General features: G+C 43.0%; 1 protein-coding gene across 1 annotated transcript in view; it reads right to left on the bottom strand.

The window, feature by feature from the left end:
- Positions 1-12,102, bottom strand: part of SGPP1 (sphingosine-1-phosphate phosphatase 1) — a 47,184-nt gene extending 35,082 nt beyond the window's left edge. Inside the window, exon 1 of the mRNA XM_050797885.1 lies at positions 11,298-12,102. Coding sequence (XP_050653842.1) covers positions 11,298-11,981 — 684 coding nt within the window. The 5' untranslated portion in view covers positions 11,982-12,102. The remainder of the gene's footprint in view (positions 1-11,297) is intronic.
- Between the last annotated feature and the right edge of the window lie 835 nt (positions 12,103-12,937).

Raw genomic sequence — 12,937 nt, 5'->3', positions numbered from 1 at the left:
CTCTCACCCAGGCTGGAGTGCAGTGGCGTGATCTCAGCTCACTGCAAGCTCCACCTCCCGGGTTCACACCATTCTCCTGCCTCAGCCTCCCGAGTAGCTGGGACGCCTGCCACCATGCCCAGTTAATTTTTTTGTATTTTTAGTAGAGACGGGGTTTCACTGTGTTAGCCAGGATGATCTTGATCTCCTGACCTCGTGATCCGCCAGCTTCGGCCTCCCAAAGTGCTGGGGTTATAGGCGTGAGCCATCCCACCCAGCCTGAAATTGGAATTTCAAAAGAAGAGAATGGAAGTGGGGAAGGGAGAGGAAAAACATTCTAAAAATAATGCTGAAGATCTTCCAAATATAATGAAAACTACAAACCCATGGATTCAAGCTCAATGACCTCAAAGCAGAAGAAATATAAAGAAAAAAGCATGTTAAAGCATATCATTTTTAAATTGCTCAAAACTAGGGAAAAAGAGAAATTTTTAAAACCAGCCAGAATAAACAATACATATTAAGTACTGGGGATCACAAATAAGAATTTCAGCAGATTTTTGCCAAAAACTATACAAGCCAGAAGGCAATGGTACAACATAGTACTAAAGTGCCAAAAATGGCTGGGCACAGTGGTTTACAACCGTAATCCCAACACTTTGGGAGGCTGAGGCGGGCAGATTACTTGAGGTTCGGAGTTTGAGACCTGCCTGGCCAACATGGTGAAACCCTATGTCTACTAAAATTACAAAAAAATTAGTCTGGCATGTTCGTGCTCGCCTGTAGTCCCAGCTACTTGGGAGGCTGAGGCAGAAGAACTGCTTGAACCCAGGAGGTGGAGGTTGCAGTGAGCCAAGATCAGGCCACTGCATGCCATCCTGGGGAAGAACACAAGACTCCATCTCAAAAAAAAAAAAAAAAAAAAAAAGAAGTGCCAAGAGAAAACACAAAACTATCAACCTAGAATTCTGAATTTTGTATCTCTTCGTTTTTGGAATTCTGTATCTCATGAAAATATTTTTCCAAAAATTAATTCAAAATATTTTTCAAATAAAAGAGCTAAGCAAATGTTATCACCAGCAGATCTGTAGTAGAAAAAATGTGAAAAGAGGCTCTTTAGGTAGGAGAACCGTATTAGGTTTTATAATTTCAAAACCATATTAGGACATTCTATATCATATATTGGAACATTATACAAAAATAATGATGATGAATTGTGTGTCTTAGGACATATGTAGATATAAATGCATGACGAAGGCAGGGCGGGGAAAAGTGGAAACATACTGTTGCAAGGTTCTGATGCTATACTTGAACTAGTGTAGTATTATTTTAAGGTGAAGCAACCACTAAAAAAGATACAGTTTTTAAAAATCAACATGTACCCTATAAATATGCCTACTAGGTATCCATAGAAATAAAAAATTTTTTAAAGTCTGTAAAGATCAGTAAGTAAAATACCAATAATCTAACTGAAAAAAATAAGAGAAACGCTTTGAATAGACAGCTCACAGAAAAGGAAACATTTAAGTGGTCAATAAACCTATGGAATGTTCTTCAACTTCACTCATAAGATTAATTCAAATTAAATACAACGTTAAAATTACTTATATATAATATATATAATATATATTTTATATATAATATATATTTTATATATATATTTTATATATATATACACACACATACACTTTTTTTTTTTTTTGAGATGGAGTTTCGCTCCTGTCATCCAAGCTGGAGTGCAGTGGCATGATCTTGGCTCACTGCAACCTCCACCTCCCAGGTTCAAGCGATTCTCCTGCCTCAGCCTCCCGAGTAGCCAGGATTACAGGTGCCTGCCACCACACCGAGCTAATTTTTGTATTTTTAGTAGAGACAGGGTTTCTCCATGTCTGATCTCAGGTGATCTGCCCACCTCAGCCTCCCAAAGTGCTGTGATTACAGGCATGAGCCACCACACCCGGCCATGTAAAAATTATTTTTTAAAAATTTAAGAAAAATTATTTTGAGGAAGATCAATAAATTTGATAACATACTGCAACAGTAAGAGCATAGGAAACCAGATACTCTCATACATTTCCGGGAGGAATGTAAGTTAGTAGTCTTTATGACAGGCAATTTTACGTTATCTGTTAAAATTTAAATGCCTATATATTCTTTGACATAGTAATGTGTTCCAACAAACAGTCACTGTGTCATTATACTAGCAAACGACTGGAAAACTAAAGGTATTGGAATATTTCTTGAGGGGAGCTCTGGGAAAATAAATAAATATCTAAATATATGTATAGAAATAGTCAACTTATTAAATTATGTCATATTAATATATTGGAACAGCATGCAAATGTGACAAAAATTATATAGCATTTTCTCTCTCCTTCTCTGTTTGCCTCTCCCTCTCTCTCTCTCTCTCCATATATATATATATATATATATGTGTGTATATATATATATAAAAAATGTAGAATGTATTAATATGGACACTTTAAGAGGCTAAGGTGGGCAGATCACCTGAGGTCAGGAGTTCAAGACCAGCCTGGCCAACATGGTGAAACCCCATTTCTACTAAAAATACAAAAATTAGCCAGGCATGTTGGCACGTGCCTATAATCCCAGCTACTCAGGAGGCTGAGACAGGAGAATTGCTTGAACCCGGGAGATGGAGGTTGCAGTGAGCTGAGATCGTACCACTGCACTCCAGCCTGGGTGACAAAGTGAGACTCCATCTCAAAAAACAAAAAGAAAAGAAAAAAAAATATATATATAGAGAGAGAGAGAGAGGGAGAGAGAGAGGGAGAGAGAAGCAGCAACATGATCCAGTAGTATAGCATCATTTTGCAGTCAAAGTGCCTGGGTTTGAATCCAGGCTCTATAAGGTATGTACTTGCTGAGTAATCTTGGGCAAGTTAGTCAACCATCCTCTGCCTCAGTTTCTTTGGCAAACTAGTGAAAATACAGGATTTCATGAGTATTAAAAGAATTAATTTAGGCCAGGTATGGTGGCTCACACCTGTAATTCCAGCACTTTGGGAGGCTGCAGCAGGTGGATCACTGAGGTCAGGAGTTCAAGACCAGCGTGGTCAATATGGCAAAACCCCGTCTCTACTAAAAATACAAAAATTAGCCGGGTGTGGTAGCATGTCTGTAATCCCAGCTACTCGGGAGGCTGAGGCAGGAGAATTGTTTGAACCTGAGAGGTGGAGGTTGCAATGAGTTGAGATCGGGCCTTTGCATTCCAGACTGGGCAACAAGAGTGAAACTCTGTCTCAAAAAGAAAAAAAAGAAAAAGAAAAATTAGCTGGGCATGGTGGTGGGTGCCTGTAATCCTAGCTACTAGGGAGGCTGATGCAGGAGAATCACTTGAACCCAGGAGGTGGAGGTTGCAGTGAGCTGAGATCGCATGCCACTGCACTCCAGCCTAGGCAACAAGCATGAAACTCGGTCTCAAAAAAAAAAAAAAAAAAAGATTTATGTAAGGCATTTTAAAATAACACAGATACATAATTAGTATTCATTAATTGTTGGAATTTAAAAAAAAGGGCCAGACACGGTGGCTCACGCCTATAATCCCAGAGCTTTGGGAGGCAGAGGCGGGTGCATCACTAAAGGTCAGGAATTGGAGACCGGCCTGTCCAATACAGTGAAACCCCATCTCTACTGAAAACACGAAAAAATAAATAAATAAAATTAGCTGGGCATGGTGGTGGGTGCCTGTAATTCTAGCTATTTGGGAGGCTGGGACAGGAGAATTGCTTGAACACGGAAGGTGGAGGCTGCAGTGAGCCAAGATGGCACCACTGCACTCCATCCTGGGCGACAGAGGGAGCCTGAATCTAAAAAAAAAAAAAAAAAAAGTTTGGGCATGGTGGCTCATGCCTGTAATCCCAGCACTTTGGGAGGCCGAAGCAGGGGGATCATTTGAGCCCAGGAGATTGAGATCAAACTGGGCAACATGGTGAAACCTATGTAAAAACAAAAATGGTAAGAAAAAAAGAAGAAATAGAAAGGAAGGAAGGAAGGATGGGAAGGAAAGAGAAAGAGGAAAAGAAAGATGGATGGATGGAAGGAAGAATGGGAGGGAGGGAGGGGAAAGAAGGTCTTCGCAATACATTACTAAGTGATAAAAGCAAGATCCAGAACAGTACAGTACGTCACCTTGTGTATGAATAATAAACTATACAGGCCGGGTGCGGTGGCTCATGCCTGTAATCCCAGCACTTTGCGAGGCCGAGGTGGGTGGATCACCTGAGGTCAAGAGCTCAAGACCAGCCTGGCCAACACGTTGAAAACCCATTTCTACTACAAATTCAAAAAATTAGCTGGGCGTGGTGGTGGGTGCCTGTAATCCCAGCTAGTTGGGAGGCTGAGCAGGAGAATCGCTTGAACCTGGGAGCCTAAGGTTGCAGTGAGCCAAGGTCGTGCCATTGCACTCCAGCCGGGGCAACAAAAGCAAAATTCTGTCTCAAAATAAACAAACAACTACATAAATGTATGTCTACAAAAGTAGGGACTACCTCTGAGAAGCTAAACAAGAAATGTCTAACACTGAATCCTTTAAAAAAAGACCCTAGAAGCTGTGGGACAGAGAAAGAAATGTACTCTCCTCTTCATATTTTTTTTGAGACGGAGTCTCACTCTGTCACCAGGGTTCAAGCAACCTCTGCCTCCCAGTTCAAGCAATTCTCCTGTCTCAGCCTCCCGAGTAGCTGCGACTTCTCTGGGAAGCTAAACAAGAAATAGTCTAATACTGAATCCTTTAGAAAAAAAGACCCTAGAAGCTGTGGGGCAAAGAAAGAAATGTTCTCTCCTCTTCATGTTTTTTTTTCTTTTTTTTTTTTTTTTTTTTTAACACGGAGTCTCACTCTGTCACCAGGGTTCAAGCAACCTCTGCCTCCCAGGTTCAAGCAATTCTCCTGTCTCAGCCTCTCGAGTAGCTGGGACTACAGGCACCCGCCACCACACCCAGCTAATTTTTGTATTTTCAGTAGAGACAGGGTTTCACCATATTGGTCAGGCTGGTCTTGAACTCCTGACCTCAGGCGATCCATGCTCCTCGGCCTCCAAAAGTGCTGGGATTACAGGCGTGAGCCACAGCACCCAGTCTAATTTCTGTATTTTTAGAAGAGATGGGTATGTGGTGGGTGAGCCAAGATCGTGCCACTGCACTCCAGGCTGGGCGACACAGCAAGACTCCATCTCAAAAAAAAATACAAAAATTAGCCAGGTGTGGTGGTGCGCACCTGTAATCCCAGCTACACAGGAGGCTGAGGTAGAAGAACCATTTGAACATAGGAGGCAGAGGTTGTAGTTAGCCACGATCATGCCACTGCTCTCCAGCCTGGTGACAAGAAGACGACTCCGTATCCCAAAAAAAAAAAAAAAAAGAAAAAAGAAAAAAAGAATTAGTAATAAGCACTTATAAACTCAGGAAAATGTGAATTTCAAACACAAGTATCATGCTCAGTAAAAAAGAGGCAAACCAATTCAATTTTTTAATAAACTGTGTTTCTTTCCAGAATTACCATAGTGATCAATTTTTCTTGGATCTTGCAGCCTCCTCTGGTCTTTATTGTGACCTACTTTTGTAACTCTTACTCTTTGCCTTTCTTCCATTTATCTTTTCATGACCTCACAGATAGCTTCCTCTATTTACAGTAAACCACGTTTTGACAGAATATTCTTATGTGTCTTTCTTTTCCAAAGCTCTTACTGTGTTTATCAAATTTTTTATTTATATTAGGTGACAAATCAGCATTTGATTTCAGTCAACATCTTAATACATGTTTAAAACACAAATATTTGCGGATGTTGCATATGTATGTATATACACAAACACAAATTATCTTCTCAAAGTATATAAAAGCTATTCTTGTATTTTAAGAACACAATCATATATTTCAAAAATAATATTACTGCAAGCATACTTAAAAATCACACACAAAGTGTGATTTAAAATGAATTTTCTATATAAGCTCCTGAGTCAGTCTGAGGCCCTGTCACTTACTGGCTATGTTACTTTGCTTAAGTTATATAATATAACCTCCCTGAACCTCAGTTTCCTCATCTGTAAACCCATGCTAATAATAGGATCAAACATTGGGATATTATTACAGAAGAGTGAATTAGGTAAAAGACATTTCAAACAATGTCAGATTCATAGTAAGTGCTTAAAAATATATATTAACAGCCAGGCACGGTGGCTCATGCCTGTAATCCCAGCACTTTGGAAGTCCGAGGTGGGCAGATCCAAGGTCAGGAGTTTGAGGTCAGCCTGACCAACATGGTGAAATACTGTCTCTACTGAGAAAAAAAAAAAAAAAAAAAATTAGCTGGGCATGGTGGTGGGTGCCTGTAATCCCAGCTACTCAGAAGGCTGAGGCAGGAGAATCACCTGAACTTAGGAGGCGGAGGTTGCAGTGAGCCAATATTGCACCACTGCACTCCAGCCTGGGCAACAGAGTGAGACACCGTCTCAAAATAAATAAATATTAACAATGTTATCATAACATTACTAATATAATTAATATTATAAAATATAAGTTATTAAAATACAAAGTAGTAAAAGCACATAAAGTGAAAGACTAGTTGGCAATGAGTTGTCTACAAAGTAAGTGCTATGGCTAATTTTTGGCCGGGCAAGGTTGCTGACACCTGTAATACCAGCACTTTGGGAGGCCGAGGTGGGAGGATCACTTGAGCCCAGGAGTTCAAGACCAGCCTAAGCAACATGGCAAAACCCTGTCTCTACAATAAACAAACAAACAAAATTATCTGTCCATGGCAGTGTGTGCCTGTGGTCCCAGCTACTTGGGAGTCTGAGGTGGGAGGATCACTTAAGCCTGGGAGGTTGAGGCTGCAGTGAGCCGGAACTGTGCCACTGCACTCCAGTCTGGGCGACAGAATGAGACGCTGTCTCAAAAAAAAAAAAGACTAATTTTTAAAAAATGAAACTAATCGGCCGGGCGCGGTGGCTCAAGCCTGTAATCCCAGCACTTTGGGAGGCCGAGACGGGCGGATCATGAGGTCAGGAGATCAAGACCATCCTGGTTAACACGGTGAAACCCCATCTCTACCAAAAAAATACAAAAAACTAGCCGGGCGTGGTGGCAGGCGCCTGTAGTCCCAGCTACCCGGGAGGCTGAGGCAGGAGAATGTTGTAAACCCGGGAGGCAGAGCTTGCAGTGAGCTGAGATCCGACCACTGCACTCCAGCCTGGGCGAAAGAGCGAGACTCCATCTCAAAAAAAAAAAGAAACTAATCTAAAACCTTATAATTAAACAAAGTATACAATTAGAACTGATTATATTCCATGTTATTTTAAAATTAAATTAATTCAAGTCAGAGCTTTAAAAATTAAGAAATTTTATTTCTGAAAAGAACATGCAAACATAAATGGAAAAGGAACGTCATATTGTTTATCTTATTCTTCAAAGGACTATTTATTGTCTTTATATCAGATGCTCCTTTTTTTCTTAATTTGTTTTCCAATTCGGGCTACAAAAAATTCCAATGAATAATATGAGAGCAATAATCATTATCCTACGCAATGGATCTCAAGTTATTTAATCCCTGGAAAAAGGTCATAACATTTTCTATTATCCATCACCATAAAATATATGCAGAAAACTCTTTAAGTAACTACTTGGAGCTACACTATTCCAAACTCTCCTTTGTCTTATAACGGTACCTTAAAAAAATTCAGGTGGGGCGCAATGACTCATGTCTGTAATCCCAGCACTTTGGGAGGCTGAGGGGGGTGGATCACGAGGTCAAGAGATCAAGATCATCCTGGCCAACATGGTGAAACCCCAACTCTACTAAAAATACAAAAATTAGCTGGGGGTGGTGGTGTGGTCCTGTAGTCCCAGCTACTCAGGAGGCTGAGTCAGGAGAATTGCTTGAATCCAGGAGGTAGAGTTTGCAGTGAGCTGAGATCACGACCCTGCACTCCAGCCTGGGCGACAAAGAGAGATTTCGTTTTCCAAAAAAAAAAAAAAAAAAAAATCAAAGACTGGAATTTCAAAGAAGCTGAGACAACAATCTTGAAGAAATACAACTCCTCACTTATCTAATGGATCAGAATCACTGGGAAACTTACCCTGGGAAATGTAGAAATCTGCATTTTTAAACAACCCCCGAGTTTGTACACTTGTCTTTGTTTATCTCTGAGATAGGGTCTTGACCCATCACCCAGGCTGGAATGCAGTGGTGCAAACACAGCTCACCGCAGCCTCAGCCTCCCAGGCTCAAGTGATGCTCCCACCTCAGCCTCCCTAGTAGCTAGAACTACAGGCACATGCCACCATGCCCAGCTAATTTTAGCTAGAACTATAGGCATATGCCACCATGCCCAGCTAATTTTTGATTTTTTTTTTTTTTTGCAGAAACAGGGTCTCACTATATTGCCCAGGCTGGTCTCCAACTCCTGGGCTCAAGGGATCCTCCCGCCTCAGCCTCCCAAAGTGCTAGGATTACAGGGGTGAACAGGGGTGAACACCTGGCCATATACTGTCATTTCAAGTGTAAGTGAGGAATAATGAAACAGAAAGGGTTAATTTAAAATTTTCTGGGTGGTGAATCTTGAGCAAATTTCAATGAGGGGAGAAACATTAAGTAGTAGGGAGGAGTGAAGCAGTAAAGCCAAGACAAAGGAATGGTATATGTAAGAGAACTCAGTTTCGAAAGATGTTTCAGCATCCTAGGCATATATAAGTAACCATACCTGTACCAGATAAGCAGCTGAGGCACAGGAGATAGGCAAGACTGCCAACCAAAACTTCTTAGAAAAACACCAGGCTTTCATTGTTTAATTCTTCGCCCAGTTTCTAGGGGAAAGGCTTTCTATACAAGCCTCCAATGCAGTACAATACTAATTGACAGAGCAGAGGACCCAAACAACTGAAGCAAAGGAGGGTACTTTTGTTTTCAATAGATAACAAGGATCTTAAAAAAAAAGGAAAAGGGGCTGAGCAAGGTGGCACTTTGGAACTTGAGCCCAGGAGTTCGAGACCAGCCTAGACAATATAGTGAGACCCCGAGTCTTAGGGAAAAAAAAGGAAAAAGGTTAAAAAGCCATCTTGTTTTTTGTACTGGATTATTACAAACATTTATAAACACAGAAGTTTCATATAAGGGAGGCTTAGGCCAGGTGTGGCGGCTCACACCTGTAATCCCAGCACTTTGGGAGGCCAAGGCGTGTGGATCACCTGATGTCAGGAGTACAAGACCAGCCTGGACAAGACGGTGAAACCCTGTCTCTACTAAAAATCCTAAAAAAATTAGCCAGCATGGTGGCGGGCGCCTGTAATCCCAGCTACTCCGGAGGCTGAGGCAGACAATTGCTTGAACCCGGGAGGCGGAAGTTGCAGTGAGCCGAGACTGCACCACTGCACTTCAGCCTGGGCGACAGAGCAAGACTCCGTCAGGAAGCTTTCTTTCAGAACAGCTAACCAAAAAATTATGCAAATTTAGAGTGAAAAAATGTAAAACAAGAAATTTAAAGCATTACAAGATTAATTTTAATGTAACTGGTCAGTTTGCACATCTGTAAAATGACAGTTTGAAACCAGGTGATTCCTAACATCCAGTCTGCTTCAAAGTCTAAAATTCTATGATACTCAAATTCCTTAAACTTTGAATTAAATAAACTAGGTTTAAAAACTAAAATCTAAGCTTATTCTGATAATTCAAACAACTCTGAAATGTTAGGATATCAATATCCCATAAACGATTCAGCAGTACTGTTTTCAGACTTCGTTAGTATGTGTCCAGAACAAATAAAGAGCAAAAATAGCTATTTTCTCTTACTTTGACTGCTAATACTAATAGCATACAAAATAGCTACTCACTGAGAAGGCATCATAAAAGGCTCTATTGTTACAGAATCCTAAAAGTCTCATGAAAATAAGAGAAACATCATCAGCTAACATCATCAGGCCAAACACAGCTCACTGAAAATTTTAAATTCATAAATACTTAGATTAAATGAAAAATTCGAGATATTTATCTATCACGCAAAACAGGTTAGCACTGCTTCACAATCTGAACATCACCGTACAGCTCCTTTGGTTAAACAGAAAAAAACTTCCCATGGTACTCTTTCCTCCTAATTCTGCCATTCTTACTATGCACAATGCGTATTTTCCATGTACTGTGAGAGAGATGCACTACACAGAATTATCCATGGGGATAAAATTTTATCTACACTGAAATTTAATGTGGGATAAGTAAGCTTACCAGAATGGAGTTTTACACAGAATGTGTATTTCTCAATGTAAAATGATTTTGTGAAGTAAAGGGGAAAAATAGAGGAAGTTTGTTTCCTTAGAGCCTCCATAATTACGCACTTTATTCTTAAAATAAGGGACTGGTCTGCAGGATTAACAAATCTTACAATTCAAAGACAGATAAACATCGGAAGGACAAAAGAAGTAAGCAAAATAAAAACGATTACCATTAAAAACTCTTCCCTTGGCAGTTTTCAGAGAGGGTTAAAAAAAAAAAAAAAAAAACTCTTCCTGATTGTCAGGCTGAACCTGCTGTCACATTTGCCATTTTTATAAACCCACTAGTCTGATCAAGAGCCCTATGTTTAAGAATAACTTCTAAACCATGCATTTTTAGAGTTAATGAGGTAATAATACTATAGTATTACAGTTGTAGCTCAACCACTGTTAAGATACTACAGATCAGTAATCCAGAAGATAATTAAACTTTATCAGCAAAGTAGCAACCACACCCCTTAAAAACAACTCACACTGTGCTCCGTTAACTTCCATAAAGGGAATTTCGCTGAAAATCGATTACTTCATTGCTTGAAACTAGCACGTTTGTTTTGGAATTACAGCAAGGTTTTGTAAACACTGTCTCACGGTAAAGCTAATGACTTTACCTCTTTCTGAAACAATCAGTTTCAGGGAAGGCACCATATATTACGGTGAAACTGGGTCTTAGTTTACATAGCGATTAATTATTTTAAAAATTCACTTCCACTGTGCATTGCAAGAATTAAAGCCCTTTTAAAAACTCAACCAAAGCCCAATGACAATATATTACTCTAGAAAAAGTGTGTCCTTTGGGTTCTAAGAAAGGCATTAAATGGGAATTTAATATTAAAATATAATTCAATGGCTAAGTCTCTAGTTTCCCCCAATCACTTAATTTTTCAAAACCCAGAAAGGGCCTGTTTGAGGGTATTGTGAAAACCTGTGGAAAGAGAGGCTTTGGAGGGGAACGGCCGAATTAAAATAAATGCAGAGAGCAAAGAGAACTCCGAGTTCTTTGAACTCCCCCAGGCTGAACAGGACGAGAGGGAACCTTACCTGCCAGCGGCCATAGGTGAGGAGGACCATAGAAATGGGGATGGCGGTGCCGGACATGGCATGAGTGGAGGGCATGCTGTACTCGGAGTTGTAGAAGACCTCTAACTTGACCACGGGCGGCGAGGCGGGCCGCGGCCAGCGGATGATGTCCTTGGTGCACTGGCCCAGGTACATGACCAGCACCCAGATGACCACGAGCCTCCGGCCCACCAGAGGGTCCAGGTTCCAGATCCAGAAGGGGAAGAACAGGATGTAGAAGAGTTCGTTGCCCAGCTCCGTGCCGAAGCAGAACAGGCAGTAGAGCGGCCAGTTGCTCACGCGGGCCAGCTGGCCCTCCTCGCCCGTCAGCGAGTTGCGGCGCAGGGCGCCCGCGCGCCGCGGCGAGGCCGGGCCCAGCTCGGCCGCCAGCCCGTTCCGCACGCCGTTGGGGGAGCCGCCGCCGTCCGGCTTGGCGGGGCACTGATTGCGGTCGCTCCCGGGCGGCTGGGGTCCTCCGGGCGCCCCCGGCGGCCGCCCTCGCAGTCGAGGGTCTCCGGCGAGGGGCGCCTCCGCCTTCTCATCCTCCCTTGGATCTGCTGAGCGGCGCGGCGGCGCTTCCACCCCGCACAGCCGCTGAAAACGGGCCACTTTCTGCGGGTCCTGCAGACGGCCAACCAGCTGGGCCAGGCGCTGCGTCAGCGACATGATAACAGAACCCCCGGGAAGGCTGGCCGGCCCCCGGCGCAGCCCTGAACTGTCCCCGCGCTCTCGGCCAGCAGCAGCGGTACCGGCACCGCGCTCTACCCGCCGGAGTGCGCCGGGTGACGGCGCCACAGGCCGCTGCGGCCGCCGCGCGCCCTCGCGCGCCCCTCCCTCTCCGCGCGCGCCCCGCCACCGCCCGCGGCCTCGCGGCGCGCGCGCCGCGCCGCGCCCCGCCCCGCCACCGCCCCCGCCCGGGATCCCTGAGGGGCGGGGCTGCGAGGTTCAGCCCTGAGCGCATCCGGCGGCTGCTTGGCGTTGAGGATCGGCAGGCGGCCGCTTTGAGGTCCCCGGTAATAACCACCAGCAGGCGTCGCGGCGTGTTTCCCTGCTCTACCTTCAGCCCTTCTTCCACGCGGGCTAGTGTCGCCGGATTCCCTCAGCCAGACGTTGACTTGAAGAGGCCACGATCCTGGTGCCAGCTTGTGCAATGCCTGTGACCAAGCAGCCGGACATTCTGCTGGCACAGAACCAAATGGTGAATGATCAATGAAGGCGAAGCAACCACCACGAGTCCGGAATCATTCGACTCAAGTAATTAACAAGTAATTACAGAGCTGTCCCAGGCGACTGATGTTCGGAAAACCACGTGCCAATTGACCAGTGTTGGCAAGACTACATGTAGATCCCAAGACAGAGCCAGGTGATATTAACAGGTGTGGTCTGCAAAAGAAAACCCAGCCACCTACAAATTCAAAATACTGTATCATTTATCAAATATTTTGGTATATGTTAAGGGAGCACAGGTGTTCTTGACTTAAGTGTAAAGTTTCCTTTTCATAGATTCTAATACCTAGAGGGCTTGCACAGAATAAATGTAGAGGATGAATGCAGTATATAGATTTTTAAGTTTGATAACGTTAATTTAGACGCTTAACTTCCCTGTCTCACAAGTTACCAAC

The sequence above is a fragment of the Macaca thibetana genome, chromosome 7, assembly GCF_024542745.1.
Source record: "Macaca thibetana thibetana isolate TM-01 chromosome 7, ASM2454274v1, whole genome shotgun sequence".
NCBI classification, from domain to species: Eukaryota; Metazoa; Chordata; class Mammalia; order Primates; family Cercopithecidae; genus Macaca; species Macaca thibetana.
Note: the sequence above shows the minus strand (reverse complement) of the source record. Positions and strands in the feature narration are given on the sequence as shown.